The 17597-nt window shown below is 40.2% G+C and overlaps 2 protein-coding genes across 2 annotated transcripts in view; one reads left to right on the top strand and one right to left on the bottom strand.

The window, feature by feature from the left end:
* Window positions 1–127: 127 nt before the first annotated feature.
* On the bottom strand, window positions 128–8392 carry tacr2 (tachykinin receptor 2). Its single transcript, XM_030095093.1, has 8 exons — window positions 8262–8392; window positions 7526–7677; window positions 6627–6922; window positions 3181–3375; window positions 2774–2924; window positions 2570–2689; window positions 1974–2050; window positions 128–1843 (listed from the first exon to the last, which is right to left on the bottom strand). Exons 2-8 carry the CDS (start codon window positions 7658–7660, stop codon window positions 1519–1521), a joined length of 1299 nt encoding a protein of 432 aa, XP_029950953.1. The 5' UTR covers window positions 7661–7677; window positions 8262–8392; the 3' UTR covers window positions 128–1518.
* Window positions 8393–12847: 4455 nt separating this feature from the next.
* Window positions 12848–17597, top strand: part of tspan15 (tetraspanin 15) — a 37265-nt gene continuing 32515 nt past the window's right edge. The window contains exon 1 of the mRNA XM_030097345.1: window positions 12848–13001. Within this exon, the coding sequence (XP_029953205.1) occupies window positions 12912–13001 (90 nt within the window). The 5' untranslated portion in view covers window positions 12848–12911. The remainder of the gene's footprint in view (window positions 13002–17597) is intronic.

Here is a 17597-nt window from a genome sequence, read left to right as displayed (position 1 = left end):
ACCTGCACGGTGAAACAAACTGGAAAAAACATTTTGAGATTCAGGCAGTTCAGATAATCACATCCACACATTTGGAATAAGGTCTCTGAATGATGCGCAGTGAAATTGTCTTTATGCATATGGCATTACAATTTTATTCCCAATGGCACATTAATATCATATTTCACCAATGTCACAAACAGCAAAACTTTTATAGACAACAAATGTGTTCATGCGGTCGCTGCATATAATTTTCAAAGGGTTTTCCACTACATTCTGAAAGGCTCACAGGTTACACAGTATTTAAAAACATGTTGATCTGAATCTGCACCCATTACAAATGTCATATTTACATCTCATATTCACAGGTTTTACATCAATATATTAAATACATGGCAGTGTTACATTTTCAGATTTTTCTATATACAGGCACTTTTTTCTTCGAGACATTACTGCACAAAAAGCAACAACAACTTTAAAAAGTAGTGAAGTTAAGCCACATACTGTATCAATGCACACTACAAGACCGCTATGTCAAAGAAATGCTGTACAATGTCAGAACGTGCTCGCCGGACAGCCGGTGATCCGGGAACTTCCTGCAAAAACCAAGGCAGAAGTTTTTTGCGTCAGTGAGAAAATGATCCCAGGGTCCAAATCAGCGCTGCACCAAAGGAAGAAGAAGAAGAAGAGGAGGAGAATTTGGCTCTTGAGTCTTTCCACCTTTCTCCTTCTCTGAGCAGAAACTATATTAAAAGTGCTGAGTTATTGACTTTCGTAAAATCTTCAGTATGGTGAAGGCTGTAAAAACTAAGCTGCACTTTATTTTTCACTTTAAATGTTGACAATATCCAGAGGCTCCTCGGATAAATTAGGAACCAGTGAATGAAGCTTTCAAATGTTCCCTTTAAAGACCTGCATCAAACAAAGAAAGCATGCGACAGCAGACGACAATATTAAGGCTTGGTGCTGATGCCAGAGGACTGCTCATCCATTCAATGCACTAAGACAGTAGGCACCGTTACGTTTCTTCAACAACACTGAAATATACAGAACCGACGAGGAGAGGAAGAAGAAAAGCGTCAGTACTGAAAGAATAGGACAACGAGGCAGCCGCAGATGAGAAGGCTTTGAGATAAATAAATAAATAAATTAAATAAATAAATAAATAAATATGGACTGGCTTCATCTTCAAAGCTCCTGATTAGCAGCACACGTTACCCTGCCAGAACGAACCTTCTTTGTTTTCCAGTAGGTTTTTCATATATTTCACCACTTTGGCATCAAGAGCAAGAACATGTGTTTCAGCTTTGATAACCACATTCATTCAATGAACATGTTGAGCAAAACTATGTCTATGGTCCCAGGCCGAAGCAGCAAGAATGAGTTTTCTTGAAGGATTTCCTCTCAGACACCGTCCTTCTGGAGTTCTGGCTCTCTGTCTTTAACGGCGACAGTTTATTTACTGCAAGTTCAGTAGCAGCGTGTACGGAGAACTTCATGCCTCATGCCTCACGTCCTGATGAGGTTTTCCTTCTGCAGTCAGTGGGTGTTTTCCATGAATCTAGCAGTGGTGGATTTCATATCTTTCAGCTTCTTCACTGGGTGTGTGTTGTTTGTGCTGCAGGTGTGTTTCCTGAGCTGCACACTGGAGTCTCGGTCCGAGCTCATCTCGCCGGGCACGGCCATGCTCGCGCCATATGAGCTGTTGGCCTTTATGGAGGCGTGCGTGTATGACGTGTCGCTGCGGTGGCTGCGTGTCATGGTGACTCTGAAGGTGTGTGTGTGCTGCAGTTCCATCTTATCCTCCTCGGACGCTTTGATGAAAGGACACCAGGAGAATGCGTAACGGAAACCGGCACGAAACCTGCAGACGCAGAGAGAGAATGTAGATTAAAGACAAAAATGTTGTGATTTTAAATGGTTCAGAAGGCCGAAGCAGGGATATCATTGCGTGTGTGTGTGTGTGTGTGTGTGTGTGTGGGTGGGTACATTACCTTTGGTTTAGACAGCAGTAAATTATAGGATTGTACATGGTAGAGCTCATTGCCAACCAAAATATGGCAAGATACACCTGAGGTAAGAATGAAAATGCTATAAGAAGAGGTGGAAGGAACAAATCATAAATACTCACATTATGAATCACTTTTATTACTTACTTCTTTTAGTACTTGTATTGTAAGAAGCACTTTTCAAGGATACAACTAGCATTCATAACCACACCTTTTGAATGGCATTTTAAGAGCCAGTAGTCTTTTTCAAAGAGATAATCCCTGGTGTATGCCGATGTTTGTTTAGAAAACACACCGTTAAGGTGTTGTCTCAGAGGGAGTTTGTTAAAAACAGGTTCTATGCAGGTGACTGAATGCTGGTAAAAAGCAACTGATACTTTGAGTAGTCTTTGGAAAAGGAACTTTGCACTTTTACTTAGTGTTTTTTTAACTACCGTTCTTTTTGTTATAATTAGAGTGATTCAGCCAAAGCAACAGTACCTGTAACGTACGACAAATGCTCTCTACATTCACCCCAGAAAGAAATAAACACTAAGCTGAAACCTCAGCAGTGGAAGCCCAGCAGAGAGGAAGCTGCCAACCTGTTGAATGTAATGTCGTTTATAAATGTCTCTGTTGAATGATCCCAGTATGAAGTAGATGTGATAGGGCAGCCAACAGAGGGCAAAGGTCACCACCACAACCACCATCATCTTCACCACCTGCAGGACATCAGACACAGAGGTCAGACAAGGAGGACCAACCTCAACCCTCCACTGATGATATACACAAAACAAGAGTCTGGCCTTTCTCTTGGCAGTGATCTGGTTGTGGTAGTGGTCTGACGCCTCCCCGGGGATGTGCCCGCCCCACAGCGACAGCCCCACTAAACTGTAGGTCACCAGCATCACCAGCAGAGGGAGCAAGTAGATCAGCAATATGACTGCAAACTGGTAGCTGCACAGAAATAAGAGATTCGGACTTTGTGATGTGTCTTAGCATGTTTTCTTTCTCTTTTTTTCTTTTTTTTCTTTTGCTAAACATTGGCAAATCTAATGTTGACATCTTCAGAGCAGCCAGAGCCTCTGGTCTATTTTTTTTATAAAGTCACAATATGTGCATAAATATGTAAATGTATCTGTCTTTACATGCAGCTCTTATAGGCTCACTGGTGTGTAGAGAAGTCTAATCTAAATGCTGCTTCTTCTTTCACCTGAGTTGGTGGGTGCCTCCATAATCATCGGGCCAGGCAACCAGGCACACGGTCCTCGGGTAGTAAAACTGAGTCACGCTGTAGTAACACTGAGGGAAAGCCAGCAACACGGCTACAATCCATATGAGTGCAATCACAACCTTGGTCGACGTGGAGGAGAGGCGAGGCTTCAGAGGGTGGATGATGGCCATGTACCTGGACAAAATGGGAGGTGAGAGTTACTCATTTGTTAACTGATGCATGAATCATCTGAGCAGCCATAACGAATGCAGCTTGGCATTGTTTTATATCTGGTTCAAAATTTCCATTTCATGACAAAAAACATTTTCCCACCTGTCAATCAGCTGCAAAGTAAAGTCTGTGGTCGCTGAATGTCAAAGCTAGGCAGGTTTCCCTGTTCAACGTCTACCTGAAGGTTTTCTATAAATAATTTTAAATAAATTTACTATATGAAAGAAGCAGTTTTATTTATTCCTCTTGTTTTTTCAACACATGTCCTGAGACTCAAAATGAAATGAGGTTCATTCACTTTTCTATCAGTTCCCCTTGAGAACACACGTGCAGACGTGCTCATTTTGCTCCATGGGAAACCAAAAGTACAATAAATCTGAAAACTAGCAGGAACCAACTCTATGCGAAACTTAAACCCAACAGGAAGAAGAAATACATATTCATGTGTCCGTCTACTGCTGCCAATGTCCTGGCCACATACCAAGGTAATATTCAGACTTATTTTCTGAACGGTTCAGAAGTAAATAAATCCACAGCCGTTGAGGCCGGTGATTCCAGACAAACATGTTTCACATCAAATACAAATCATATAAATCTTTCAGTTGAAACTGATGACACTCACTCTGAGGGTGAATAATGAAACAGCAATGTGCACTAATGACAGCAACTTTCAGGGAACTAGGTGATCTTATTTTATGTGTGTGTGTGTGTGTGTGTGTGTGTGTGTGTGTGTGTGTGTGTGTGTGTGTGTGTGTGTGTGTGTGTGTGTGTATCTGATATAATAACAGGGCATGTAAACCATAATGTAATTATGGTTTAAAGTAACGGCTCTATTTCTTTTCTCCATGTCACTGAGGCATTTGAATAGATTGACTGGCGAAGGTGAAAATGTAAATCTCCACCACCATCTCCATCCATCCATCCATCTCCATCTCCACCTGCATGGTGTCCATGGCAACACATCTCAACACCATTGCAATGTGCAATTTTTTTTGATTACTCATTTCTGTCCCTACTACAGTCAAATGATTTAACAATAGCTCTGAATCAGTGGTTTGAATTATTCAGAACCGGCAGTCTGAATGTTTAATGGATGATGAAGTAATTTGCATAATTAAATCCCAAACTCTTTTCATAATACTTTGTTATTATGGTTAGAGTGACTGTGAAAATGGTGTTGTCATCCTAAATTGATTTTAAATCACCTTTACAATTCACATTTCAAATCATACATTTGTGTAATGTATTAGAAGTGAGATGACAGAACACCGTCAAGGCAGAGAATGACACCTAAAATGTCCCGTTTAGCACATTCCTGCATGTATGGACTGACACGAATACCGCTGGAGATCGTTTACTGCTGAGAGGCAATGATGGTGAAGCTGCCAGACCATCATGGGAGCACTTTGGGGCCTATCCAGCGTCAGAGGTCACATAATGAGGTGGAGATTGGGATAGAAGCATCTGTGTGTTCATCCTGAGCCACTGAGGTTCTCCGGAGAACCTTAAGACCTTCGAGTCCCACATTATTGTCACCCTCTACTTGGATTTCAACTCTACACCAAAAACAAGACTGCACCCAGTGTCAATGTTTCAAGTTTCAAGTCCTAAGAAGTATCCAGGCTGAACGCCCTACTCTTACCCTGTAGTAGTTTATGGTAACTTTCATTTTAAGACTCACTTTTTTTTAATCACCATTCTTTTTCTAAACCCTTTCCATCAGCAGCATGTTTTAACAGTTAGATTTCACATCAGACCACATGAGTACATTTGCGGGGTTGCTGCAGCAGTGTGAAAGACCTTTCATGAATATATTGACCATAATGTAGAGAGGGGTTATTCTCCTTGATTCTTTTTTTATTTATTTCTTTCTGCAGCTGCTCAATATGGGAAAAATGACCTGAATCCTGCCGCACACACCAATACCTCCGCAACCTGAAAACTAATGAATAGAAACCGTCGCATTCTCAGTGCATTTCCACCCAGATCTGAGCTGACGATACAACAGGACCATCGAGTCTTTTGCAGGGAGTGGGTACAACATAAGACATGTGATGTAATGTAATGTAACACACTCTCTGGAATAATCGCTCAGCTGTGATCGTCCCCCACATGATCTGTAGAGTCTAAGACGAGGGCTCTGGGAGGACCTCTCTGAAAATTAAAGAAATAATATTTATGACTGGGTTTGTTTATTTTATAGATGAAATGTTTGTTAGTGTCTTAACGTTTCCTCAGAAATCTCAAGGACGTTGCTTCTAAATGGCAGGTGGAGTTGTATGTACTGTTAGAAGTGCATTAGCACGCCGGTGTTATCAAAAGGCCACTGACGCCAGAGTAATGTTCAGGGTGTGTAGACGTTTAGTAGGGAAATTGTTTCTTCTATTGTCATTTCAAACACACAATTATTGTGGTTGTAGGCACCACACATGAGCAGCTGTGTGATGTGCACAGCCTCCAAATGAACCCACTGTGCAGTACTTATCGTAGGATTGCTTTTTGCTGGATATTGCATGTGATTGTACACATGTGGCTAAAAAACAACATCCATGGCACGAAAAACTAATTCATTTACAGAGCAATGATTTACACTCATAACAGACTGACCATTTATGCTCCAGCTGGCATTAACGGCATCTGGGTCTCAGCTTCCTGTTGACCCATATCTCCTTCATGTCTTTTCATCTACATTGTGGGAACGGCTTCCCCTAATGGTGCTGCTAATGTACTGTAACTAAGCAAATTTGAGAAAGAAGATGAGGTTTTATTTCAAATCATGAGCCCCTGATGAGGAAAAACAGATCTTGAAATAATCACTACTCCTGCAGACAGTTTAATGCATGATAATATTGTAGAGGGGAGGATAAAGTGAACCAGAGGGCTTGCTGATAGTTTGTTAATCACATTCACATTCCAGGTGAATTAGATACAACAAATAACAATTGAATATAACCGAAGTGGTTGATTATAGTGCAACTTGATTTCTGTGAGGTTTAGCTGGCTGTGCAGCCTGTGGTCACACACACCCCTTTTTATATTTGCACAATGTTTCCACTTAATGGAGAAAAAGATCAGGCATCCTATTAGTGTCCAATCACTGGAACAAAACAGTCCCTTATGTGCGAAGTTGTTCCTTCTGTTTTGAAGAGCTCATCAGCTTGTAAGCAAATTCATAAACACTTCAAACTTATCTTTGGGATTTCAGCATCTCTTACCTGTCGACTGCGATGGCAGCCATGGAATATATTGAGGAAAACATGGCTGTGATGGGGAAGAAGTTCTGAAACCTGCAGTAACCGAGTCCGAAGTACCAGTCGTTATGAAGCGCATAAACAAAGTTGAAAAGAGTGTTGAAGGTCGCCATCGAAACGTCCGAGAAAGCCAGGTTGACGATGAAGTAATTGGTTACAGTCCTCATGCGTCTGTGAGCCAGGATGATCCAGATCACCGTCACGTTCCCAGTGATGGACACCAGGATGATGACGGAGTAGGCGATGGCCCAGAGAGCCACCTGACAGAGTACAGGAGAGCTCAGTGAATAGTTTGACCCACAGGGTCAAACTGGCACAATGGAAACAGTCAAGAGCCAAAAAAATGATAGAGAATATCAAACACAACAAATATAGTTTATGAGGCATGTTAGTTAACAATAGTATCTTCAAAAAAAAAAACTTGGTTAATCTTTTTAGAATTATTGAGCAGAAATAGGCATGGTGGTGTAGTGGTTGGGGTTACAGCAAATGAATTATTGTTTTTTCTACACCACCTTTCTCAGTAATCCAGATATGTTGACCACAAATGAGAAAAGTGGATGCTGTCTCTTACTATGGCCTCTGGATGGACTGATGACTTGTTTAGGGTCCAAACTGTCTTTTACTCATTCACAAATGGAATATGCTCCAAATTTCTGAACATAGTCTGGATTAAAGTTATGCCAGAAAGAAGGAATGTAACTGAATTAGTTCAAATCATTTGTACATGCTTTAAATCCACTTAGGAAAACATTGTTTCTCTTAAATGCACTATTCTATTCATTTTTCACACCTCATGTCGTTCATTAGGTGAGCATCCTTTCTGACTGAAACGAGTTTCATATATTCTGATTTCCTCCCACCTGCCAGTTGGGCTGCTGGAACTGATTCCCGGACGTCTCGTTACCGTCGTCCAGCCACTCGGTGGTCATCGATAAGGGGAAAGAGGTGGCCTCCACATCTCTTTCGATGTGCTGAATGAGACTTTCAGCGTCCATGTCGGAGCTCAGGTTACCTGCTGACACAAAGTCTCAGTGTACCTGCTCGTGACTCCTGCGTTCAGATTATTAGAAGATACTATAATTTCATCCTGACTTTTTTTTCCAGTTGTGTAGTAATTGATTTATTTTTTCTCCTATGGGTTCAGTTAACTAGACACACTTTGACTTTCCACTGCTCTCAGGCATTAGAAGTCAATGGACCCCCTTCAGAATTCTGAAGTGTCATTATTTTTACTTATCCGATTTCATGTCAGCATTGCTGTTCGATGTTTTTGGCTTTTTTTTTTTTTTTTCATCCGAAAGTTGCTGAATCGCCAAACAAGCGTGCAATTCAGATTTTTCCACAATCAAGTGATGGCATCTTCCAGAATAAAGCAGCGACGCACTATCATCACAAATCCATGATCTTACTGAGGAACACCATGCTTTTTCCCATCTTTTAAACACTGTCAACTGTTTTATTTACAACACGCTTGTATTTAAACACAAGTCAGCACGCATCACGAATATAAGTCACAGCCAAAAGGCTTTTGGGATGCACTCACGCAGAAAACATTCACTTCAAGAATAAACTTAAACATGTCATTATCCATCTTACCTTAGTCCACGCAAAGTATTCAGTTTTAATATTTCTCGGTCCTGTCCATGGTTTATAGGATCCAAAAATGAGACTCCCTCTGTGTGATGGACTAACAGCTTTAAGGACTAACAGCTCCGATAAAGCATTTCTCCGCGCTCTGCTGTCTCCTGGCTTCTGACAAGCACGCGTGCAGGCGACAGACGCGCGCGCGCGCGCGCGCGCACACACACACACACACACACACACACACACACACACACACACACACACACACACACACACACACACACACACACACACACAGCCCTTCTCTGCTGGAATGTGCAACTATGGAACGCGCCAGAGTAAAACGAGCGCAGTTATTAGTTGCGCGTCCGCGCACGTGGAGCCACGCCAACTCCCCGCAAAGAAAGATATACAAACAGAAGAAACAAAATGAGGGCGGAGTAAGGAGAACTGTATTCCTGCCTGTTTGTGCTGTACAGTGTTGCAAAATCTACTATTTGTTCAGAGGTGAATAATTCGACACCAAATATTGAACAACTAAGGAAAGGAGAAACTGATGTGTAAATACAAGACAGGAATTAAAGAAAGCACATTGAAAAAATCCAGAATTTCGGGTGAAAATAAACATTTACAATTTAAATAGTAAAAAAAAAAACAAAAACAAAACAAAAACAAAAAAACACCGTGTCAACACATCTACAAATAGTCCTGCCTGTATTTCACACAACATCTACAACCTCTGATCAATGGAAACCATATTTGAGGTGGTTACTGATGAAACCTTCTATTTCTGAGACTGTTGAAGATGCATGTTATAATTTGATGGGTGGTGCTATATTGTCTTCAAGTGCTCTGAGGGAGAGCTGGTGGGAGTTTCAGCTATTTATATATTGAGTTTAGTAGGAACAATAGGAATGCAGGTGTATGCCACATCTGGTCTGTACGTCCTCCTCCTCTGGCCTGTTTTCCGTCTTTTCTCCAGCCTTCTCTATGACTGTCCAGGATCACTTCAAGTGGAAACAGGTGCATCAGAGCTGGAGCAGAAATGTATCACCTGTCAGCCAGTTTTATAATCAAGTCCCCGACAAACTCTGACCTCTGACACCCCACCAAACTGTAAAGTTATTCACTTGACCCGATTTCACCTGCAAAGAAATTTCAGTGTTGTGACCCTGAGTCTTCCTACAGTCTTTCAATTAATCTAGTGCTTGTCTTTCAGCCTGATCAACTCACCACCTTTACTGAAAGGCCATAACAGACCTTGCAAACAGCCTTCAGCCACACACCAGGACATAATGTGCAATCAGTCAGAAATCCTTGAAATGCAATATTTTTCATTTTATAAGTACATTTAAGGTAGGTATAGGAGCTGAGAGACTATTTACTGTAAACACGTTCCTCTTTTTGTCTTTTTGTAATTTTGTCATACAGTGGCATGGTTAGTGCTCTTGCCAAGAGATGATCATGGGTTCAAACACCAGCTGAACCTTTCTGTGTAGAGAGAAGTGTTTCTTCTCATGCATGTTTCCAACTTCCTCCCACAGTCCAGAAAAGTAAGGTTAATACAGTATTTGACACTAAATGGCCCATGATTGTGAGTGTGTGTCTGACTCTGTGGTGTACTGGTGATGACCTCTCAAGAGTCTCTCCTGATATCGTCCATTGTCAACTGAAATTGCCTCCAGTGCAACAAACCACGATTAAATCTATAGTTTTGACGCTGTAGTGTGGTAAGATAAACTCTTTGTAAACTCTGTAAGTCTCTCACATTCGTACACTCAAGATTTTAAGACAAGACACTTTCGCTCCATTTGTAGATAATTTTTTAAAAGCTGTGAGTCCAACACACAGATGTATCTCTCAGCATCTCAAATGTAAATCTAAAATGTTCAAATTTGTATTTCTGCTGTTCTACAAACTGAGTTCTGCTTTGTATTAAAAGAGTGAAATGCAGTAGGTGATGAACTTATTATTCGTCAAAAACTATAAGATGCCACAAACAACACACAATGTGATATTTCTATACTTTTTCTTTTTTCAAAGATCGATGATCATTTCTACTGAAATCCTTTTTATTTTGTTTTTGCCCTTTCTTTCCACTGTTAGTTTTTTTCTGCGCTTTCTGTCTCTACTGAACTCTCTTTCTTGTCAACCAATTCCAATTCCACCGTCCTTTATAAGTTAACTTATTGCCTGCGTGCTTTCTGATCACACGGGGGAAATGTACTACGTGCTCACATGTGTTTGTTTGGGAAAGAAAAAAAAGGGATAGTGGCAGAGTCTGCTGACTTCAGCCGCGCAATTTCTACAGTGTGTGCTGCATGTGTGTGTTTTCACATGAGCACACATTCCTATTAGCCGGCAGAGCCCGGTGAAGGGCATGCTGAAGAGTGCAGGCAGTCGAAGTAATGAAAGGCTGCGGTCTTGAGAACAACGCTGACCTTGAGGCACAACTATGTCTACTTATGTCCAAATTTAATGTAGAAAAAGTAAAGTGCATTCTTGCTACTCTTAAGAGGGAAAGACTTATGCCTTATTTCACTTTTTATCTTCTCCTAGTTGCGACTGAACTTGGGCCAAAGAGACCAGTGACATACTCACACATTGGTGTTTCCATTTTAAAAAAAAAAGTAGTTTACACATGAAAAACACAATTATTGTCTGTATATTTTCATACATTCGAGATATAAACAGCAAATAATTTCAATCAGAACTGAAATACGAGAAATCTGCTTTGCAGAATGCTGAGGTCCACTGAAGAAAATGTGAAAAATGGGGAACAAAGGAAAAATATTACCAACAAGGTCACACCAAATTGCCCCTTCTTACCAAACTAGTACATTCGATCAGCAACTAATGACTTGAGTCCACCTGAGCGCGGAGTGACAAACACACTTCAGACAGTGCAGCAGATGGTCAGTTGATTGTTTGGGGTTTTCAAAGCTCATGTTCTCCTCCATCTTTTTCTATACCACTTTGACTTTACTTTAGGATGTGTAGAACTGCAGTAACACTGTGTGTGTGTGTGTGTGTGTGTGTGTGTGTGTGTGTGTGTGTTGAAGTTATTGCAATAAATATGCATTCAAAAGCTTTTACATATTAATTTGCTCTTTTAAAGAGTACATAAACTGTAAATAGCATGTAGACAGTGGGGCTACTTGGTATGTTTATGGTTATGTTGTGTTGTTGTAGCTTGAATAAATTTTTTTACGATGAATTCAAGTGATTTCGGTTCAAAGCAGATACTGTACATCCCAGACTTTGGGCACAGTGTTGCACTGCACTACTGCCTCTGTATCTCTGCTATATCACACCACCAGGGAGCAAGATTACATGTTTTGTGTCACTGTGTGTTTCCTGTTAAATGCCCCCAAAAACAAACAAAAAAATTTATGAATAAACTTCTTGTTTGAGAAAGTATTGTCAAAACCTTTTTCCTATCATAAGTTCATGCCACCACAATGATTCACTTTGTTTTCATGCATTTCATGCATTTTCAAGTGCAATGGTACCATTTAGCTCAAGGTTTTCACAGACAGCTGGGGTTTGTGAGATAAATAAGCATTTGGTATAGGGGCTCCAGTTTGGAGTAGGACTTGGACTGTGGATCGTACATACATGCATGCATACACACTCATATCAACTTTTATATATATACTCACCCAGAGTCCTGAATTCATGCACATCCAAGAGTATCATCTAACTTTTACTTTAGGGTAAAGCTGATGACAGCTTATTGGTTTGCTCTGTCTTCTTCTGTGTGATAAGACACCCTGCCTGCTTATCAGGGCTGAGTTTACCTGCTGGATGCCCCAGTGTTTGCCCAGATATTAAAGTTTTTACAATTGAATCCACACATCATAACATTGCTATTATAAGTATGAGCCCTCAATAAGGGGAAACACAGTGCACTTACTTGAAGCAGACTGCTAACATCTGTGACAAGTCTGACTCATATCAAGAAACAGACTTCTTGTCTTCTGATTTTGCTTAATTAGTAGTGGTTAGTTAAAACAGCTTTATTATTATTTTTAAATGGCATATTGGCTTCCTAAATCATTTCACTACATTGATGCTTTAAAAAAATGGAATATATGTGATAGTAAACATTTATTTAATTATTTATTCATTATATTTTTACAGATGTGCTCAATCATTCCAGTCATGCAATCACACGATGAAAATAGGCAAATAATGTTCATTACTTTTTTCTTGACTCTGTCTTGGCCCCCTGAAAGTCTTGTTCTTAGGTGATCTTGACTTCAGCACTGACGCAGGAATCATTTCATGTAGCAGGGACTTTATTTATTTATTTATTTATTTATTTAAAACAACAATACCTGCTGTTCTCGAGCACCGACTGTATGCATTAGTTTGCAAGAAGTATCAGTATCAGTATCTCTGTGGGTAAATAAAGGATTAAAAACATTAATGTCCTCTGTTATTGTCGTCAGATAGAAGCTCGAAAATAAAATTGGCCACAAAACATATTTTAATAGAACAGATATAGTGACAAAGTTGTATCTCAGCTCCGGATCACGCGCGCGGTCCATCCATCACGTCCCCGCATGCTCGCAGGTGTGGTGACGACGTCAACGCGGAAGTGTGTTGTCAACAGCTGAGGGAGCCGCTGAGTCCACTGTCCTCACGCAGACAGGCAGCATGTCCAGCAACGAGGAAACCCGCTACTGTCACAGCTTTTCCTACGTTTTCCTCAAATTCACCCTGTTCGTCTATGCCATCCTGTGGTGGGTGAGTACCGACACTCGAGTCTTTTACGGTTTGTTTACTCCTCTCTCTCTGTCTCTCTCTCTCTCTCTCTCTCTCTCTCTCTCACTCACATTGTATGTGCAGGTCTACAGAAATATGTGAAATTGTGCATATATTTCACCTGTCTGTGATTTGTCACGCTTTTATCGTGACATAGTGAGTGGTGTATAAGCAGCAGTGTAGCGACGTGTGTGTTGCAGCAGCTCCACAACCGTGTGGCCACACCCTCCTGCACACCTTTACCCCGCGTTTACCTGCCCTATACACACACTAAGAAAACACACTGATAGAGACAGGGAGTGGAAATGAAAGAGTCGTAACTGAAGAATCAGTTTTTGTTTTCTTTCTTTCTTTCTTTCTTTCTTTCTTTCTTTCTTTCTTTCTTCTTCTCTGGGAGTTTCTATTGTCTCTGAGAGCGTGTTTTGGTCGTGGCGGTCAGTCTGCACCACCACAGGAGTCACGGCTGGATCAGCGCATGACAAACCAGCATGCTGTCTGTGTATGACAAGTTCAGAAACCACTGCAAATAACACTTCTGCTGCTATTGTGTGTTGCATACAGCCACACGATGGTTTTCCAATGACAATTAGTGGTTTCTTTTTTTTGTTTTTGGATGCTTTGTTTACATTTTAAATTTAGAAAACCTAAAACAGAACATATTATCCCCAAAAATACCACCCTCCTTACTCACTCGCCCAAGAAAAAGAAGAAAAAAAGGCTCCATATCATCATAAGATTACATTTACATAATTCAGGTAAGGGTGTCATACTTTTACAAAGGTTTTGTACGACTTTTGTACGTTATGTTATTTTTTCTAAAGGCACGCAGTTGTTAATTTCTATATACCATTTATCTAGTGGTAGGGGGGGAATCAGATTTCCAAGTAATTGTTATACATTTTCTGGCTACTGCCAGAGCTATTTCTATAAATTTTGTCTGGTATCTATTTAAGGATTCGTTAATTTTTGTTAAGTTTCAAATCAAACATATTTCTGGGTCTACAGGTATAGGTTTTGACAATTAGTGGTTTCTGTCTCATTTTTTTTATGGAGTCCATACCACTGCCTGCCTGATCTAGTTTTTCTTGTGGTTGTTTACTATAAATATCTCTGCTTGTATGTCTGGGGCTGAGGAATTGAACTGAAAATGAGCCCACATCCACTTGATCCCTCTGTGACATATCGAACATAGGCGCTATACAATTCACAGTATTTCACATTATATCTGCCATATGGATGTTTCACCTGCTGACCAGCCTTTAGTCATCTCTGCCACTTGGTTCATGACAAAGCATTTGTCATTGTGGGTTAGTGGCTGGGACTGTTGCCTCAGAGCAAACTGATCATCCCTGTGCTGCATGATGTCTACATGTTCACCCCATGTGTAGATTATCTCACTCATGTTTCCTCCACCAGGCCAGACCATGTACCATGCAGTACAATTTTGTCTGAAAGTCTGTTCTGCTGCTCCCTTTCACAGAAAAAAATTGAAATTTGCCCCATAGACTCGTTTTTACATCAAATGGCCTCTCAGTCCCTAATCGGGTTTCAAACCACACTTTATGTCAGTACCAGAAAGTTCAGTCCCATAAAATTACAATTATTGTGATACTGCTCCTGTGAATTCAAGTCTGGCTTTATCATGCCACTATAAATGTAACTATCCATTTATCTACCTTTCTGTTTTTTAAGGATTTTGCATATTCCGTGTGTATTATGTGTGTATTGTGAGTATGATCACAAGATGCCAACATAGTCTACTTTTATTACGTTCGCACTATTTAAAATGTTTTCATGTAATCTGTTAAGCTTCATGAGATTTCTGTCTTTTTATCATCTCTGTTATACTGCAGTTGTAAAAGTCATCAAGAAAGTTGTCCAATTTCACATGAAAAATGCATTAATGGTGTTTGATGCCTCATTGTGCAGTAGAGGATGTCTGGGATAAAATAATCCTGCTGCCTTCCAAAATTTCAGTTTGTGACACATATAAAGAACTACAGTATGATATTATCCATAATTTTTATATTTCACTGCCAATTTATAGTAAGTATAAAACAGGTAGTTCCTCAAATTGTCCCAGATGTAAAACTCCACTGGATATGGGAATGTAATTCAAGCATTTTGGAAGGCAGTATGCTGCAGTATCAGTGCTGCTCTGGGTACACAAGTGTCTGTGGAGTGGACTGTTTATGTCTCCTTGGAAATGTCAATAACTCCTTTATGCAATGTGAAGAAGTTGTACAATCACTTTTAATGTGGGCAAGGAAGGCCATCATGGTGAGATGGGCTGGACATGAACCCCTCTCTCTCTCTCGCCATGTGGAAAGGGAGGATATCTGAGGTGATGAGTTTGATAAGGCTGGAAGAACCTTGGAGGTTCTTGGAGTGAAATGTAATCTGAACTTGAATGGACAGCAGTTGTGGGACTGATGATGGAGGATGGAACTGATATATCTGTGTATTAAGAGATTTTGTTTTGATTTCTTTGATTCACTCATCTAATCTAGATGCTGAAAACTTAGATTTTTTTTTTTTTCACGGCCTCAAAATTAGAGAAAATAGACTGTTGCTGGAGACATATTTTCTTTTCCAGTGAGTTCCCTTCGAATAGCAGCCTTTGTTCAAGATACTTTTTTGTTGGATGTGTTAGCAAATTACCATTTAAACAGAATCCACAGAAAGCAGCTTTATGCTGCCAACATATCACAAAACAGACATCATCGACACAGCTGCTTGGGAACCTCGTCTTTGTTCACTTCATGTGTTGTTTTTGTATTTAAATATGTTCTTACTTGATAGTTAAAATAAAACACGGCTCATTATTTTTATCAGTTGCATAGAACTTCAACAGGAAGTCATTGAATAATGAAGGTAAGACTTGTATCTCCAAAGGCTTTAAATTACATTGCTATCGTGGAAACAATATAATCTGATGGCTAACATTGTCTTTATTTTTTTCTTTTTAAAATATTGTTATCCGTTATGTGGTGAAACTCTGCAGCTGCTCCCTCTTACATGCAACTTGGCAGATTGTGAGGGCAGATGGCTTGTCGACACAATATTCAGTGCACTCAAAAATGTCTAATTTGTTGCGACTCCGTGACATTCCTGAAACACTTATTCTTGGAGAGTGAGAGACGCAGCGAGAGGATGAGGAACGTAGATGCCGAGGCGTCAGTAATGGGCATATTATGGTGAATGAATACAAGCCTTGATGGGCGAGATGAAACAAACTGGCATGTTATATTTACGTTGCTCTGACTGATTGTTGATACAGTGATTTTAAAACAACCTTTTCAGAACAGGCTGTCTCTGAGGCGGGTGGTTTCCGTCAAAGATAAAGAGCAATTTACGAGTAATTGTCACGTATTCAGGAAGCCATACTGACACAATCAGTATCAACGGTGAATCTGTCATATTGTTTAACAAAATAACAGCGTAGGAGTTGGTTCAACTCTTGTTTTTTTTCCAAGTGTCATTCTTTGCAGTCATTCTTCGTGCTGAAAGGACCTAACTTGGATTAAAACATTAGCTTTGAAATTACAGAGAACTTGTAGTGAGCATTACAAAGTACTGTAGGTGCTCTCTGGGCGTGATGTTGTTATTCAGATAATGTGTTTTATGTTTTGGACCTTTAGTGTCGTAACATGTCCAGAGTGCACCCTGCCGCCACCTATAGGAAGCTGGAATACGATGGGTTAGGAAGTCTCCTTACATGTGTGTTTTATTTATTTTTTAGTTTACTTTTGAAACGAAGCTTGAGCAACTAATTTGTTGTGTTGTGGGAATTCCCAACCTCGGATCAGAAACCCCGTTACAGGGAGCATGAGAGCATGACAGATGGCACAGTCTTTACCTGCTCTGAAGTTGTGAAAACCAGATTTACACACTTCAATGGAAAAAAAAAATGACACCGATTTGCCAGTATATCAAAGTGTCCTTCAGCTTAACACTGAATCCTCTTGAGTTGCTCTCAGTGGATGGATTGAGCTCCTAGAATGGAATCACCTTTGGTGTATGAGTGAATGTGACAAATATACAAAGGGCTTTGTTCGATCTGTGAAAAAATCCATTTACCAAAATTATAGAATAAAACAAAGAGCTGTCTGAAGTCAGGCATTTTGATTGGGAGCCACTGTATGGTGTATCTCTGGTTTTCTGTCCCTCTTTGACCTGTCTCTCACCGTGACTGTGTGTCCTGCAGGACAGGATGTGTCGGCTATCAGCTGCTGACACTGTGAATACTTAAGCGGTACAGTATATATTTGGGAAACAATGCAGAGGAGATAATGAGTAATTTCCTGGTTACTTGGAACAATGACTCAAGTCACACAAGAACAATAGTTCTGATCTTGCTCTACGTAATTTATTCAAAGGTGCAGGAAAAGACTGCTTGGAACTGTAGCAAAATATGAAGAAACTGTAGGTCTTGTTTTAGTCATTAGCATAATTTCTCCTTCAAGTTTATTTTGTTTAAAAGAACACATTGACAACGTCGTGCTTTGATGCTTCTGGGGATCTATAGGAAACAGCGTGCAAGAGTTTGTCAAGCATTATAATTGCTGACTGAAGTTG

Source organism: Salarias fasciatus, chromosome 1, assembly GCF_902148845.1.
Source record: "Salarias fasciatus chromosome 1, fSalaFa1.1, whole genome shotgun sequence".
Classification (NCBI taxonomy): domain Eukaryota; kingdom Metazoa; phylum Chordata; class Actinopteri; order Blenniiformes; family Blenniidae; genus Salarias; species Salarias fasciatus.
This window is presented reverse-complemented; position numbering and strand designations above follow the sequence as displayed.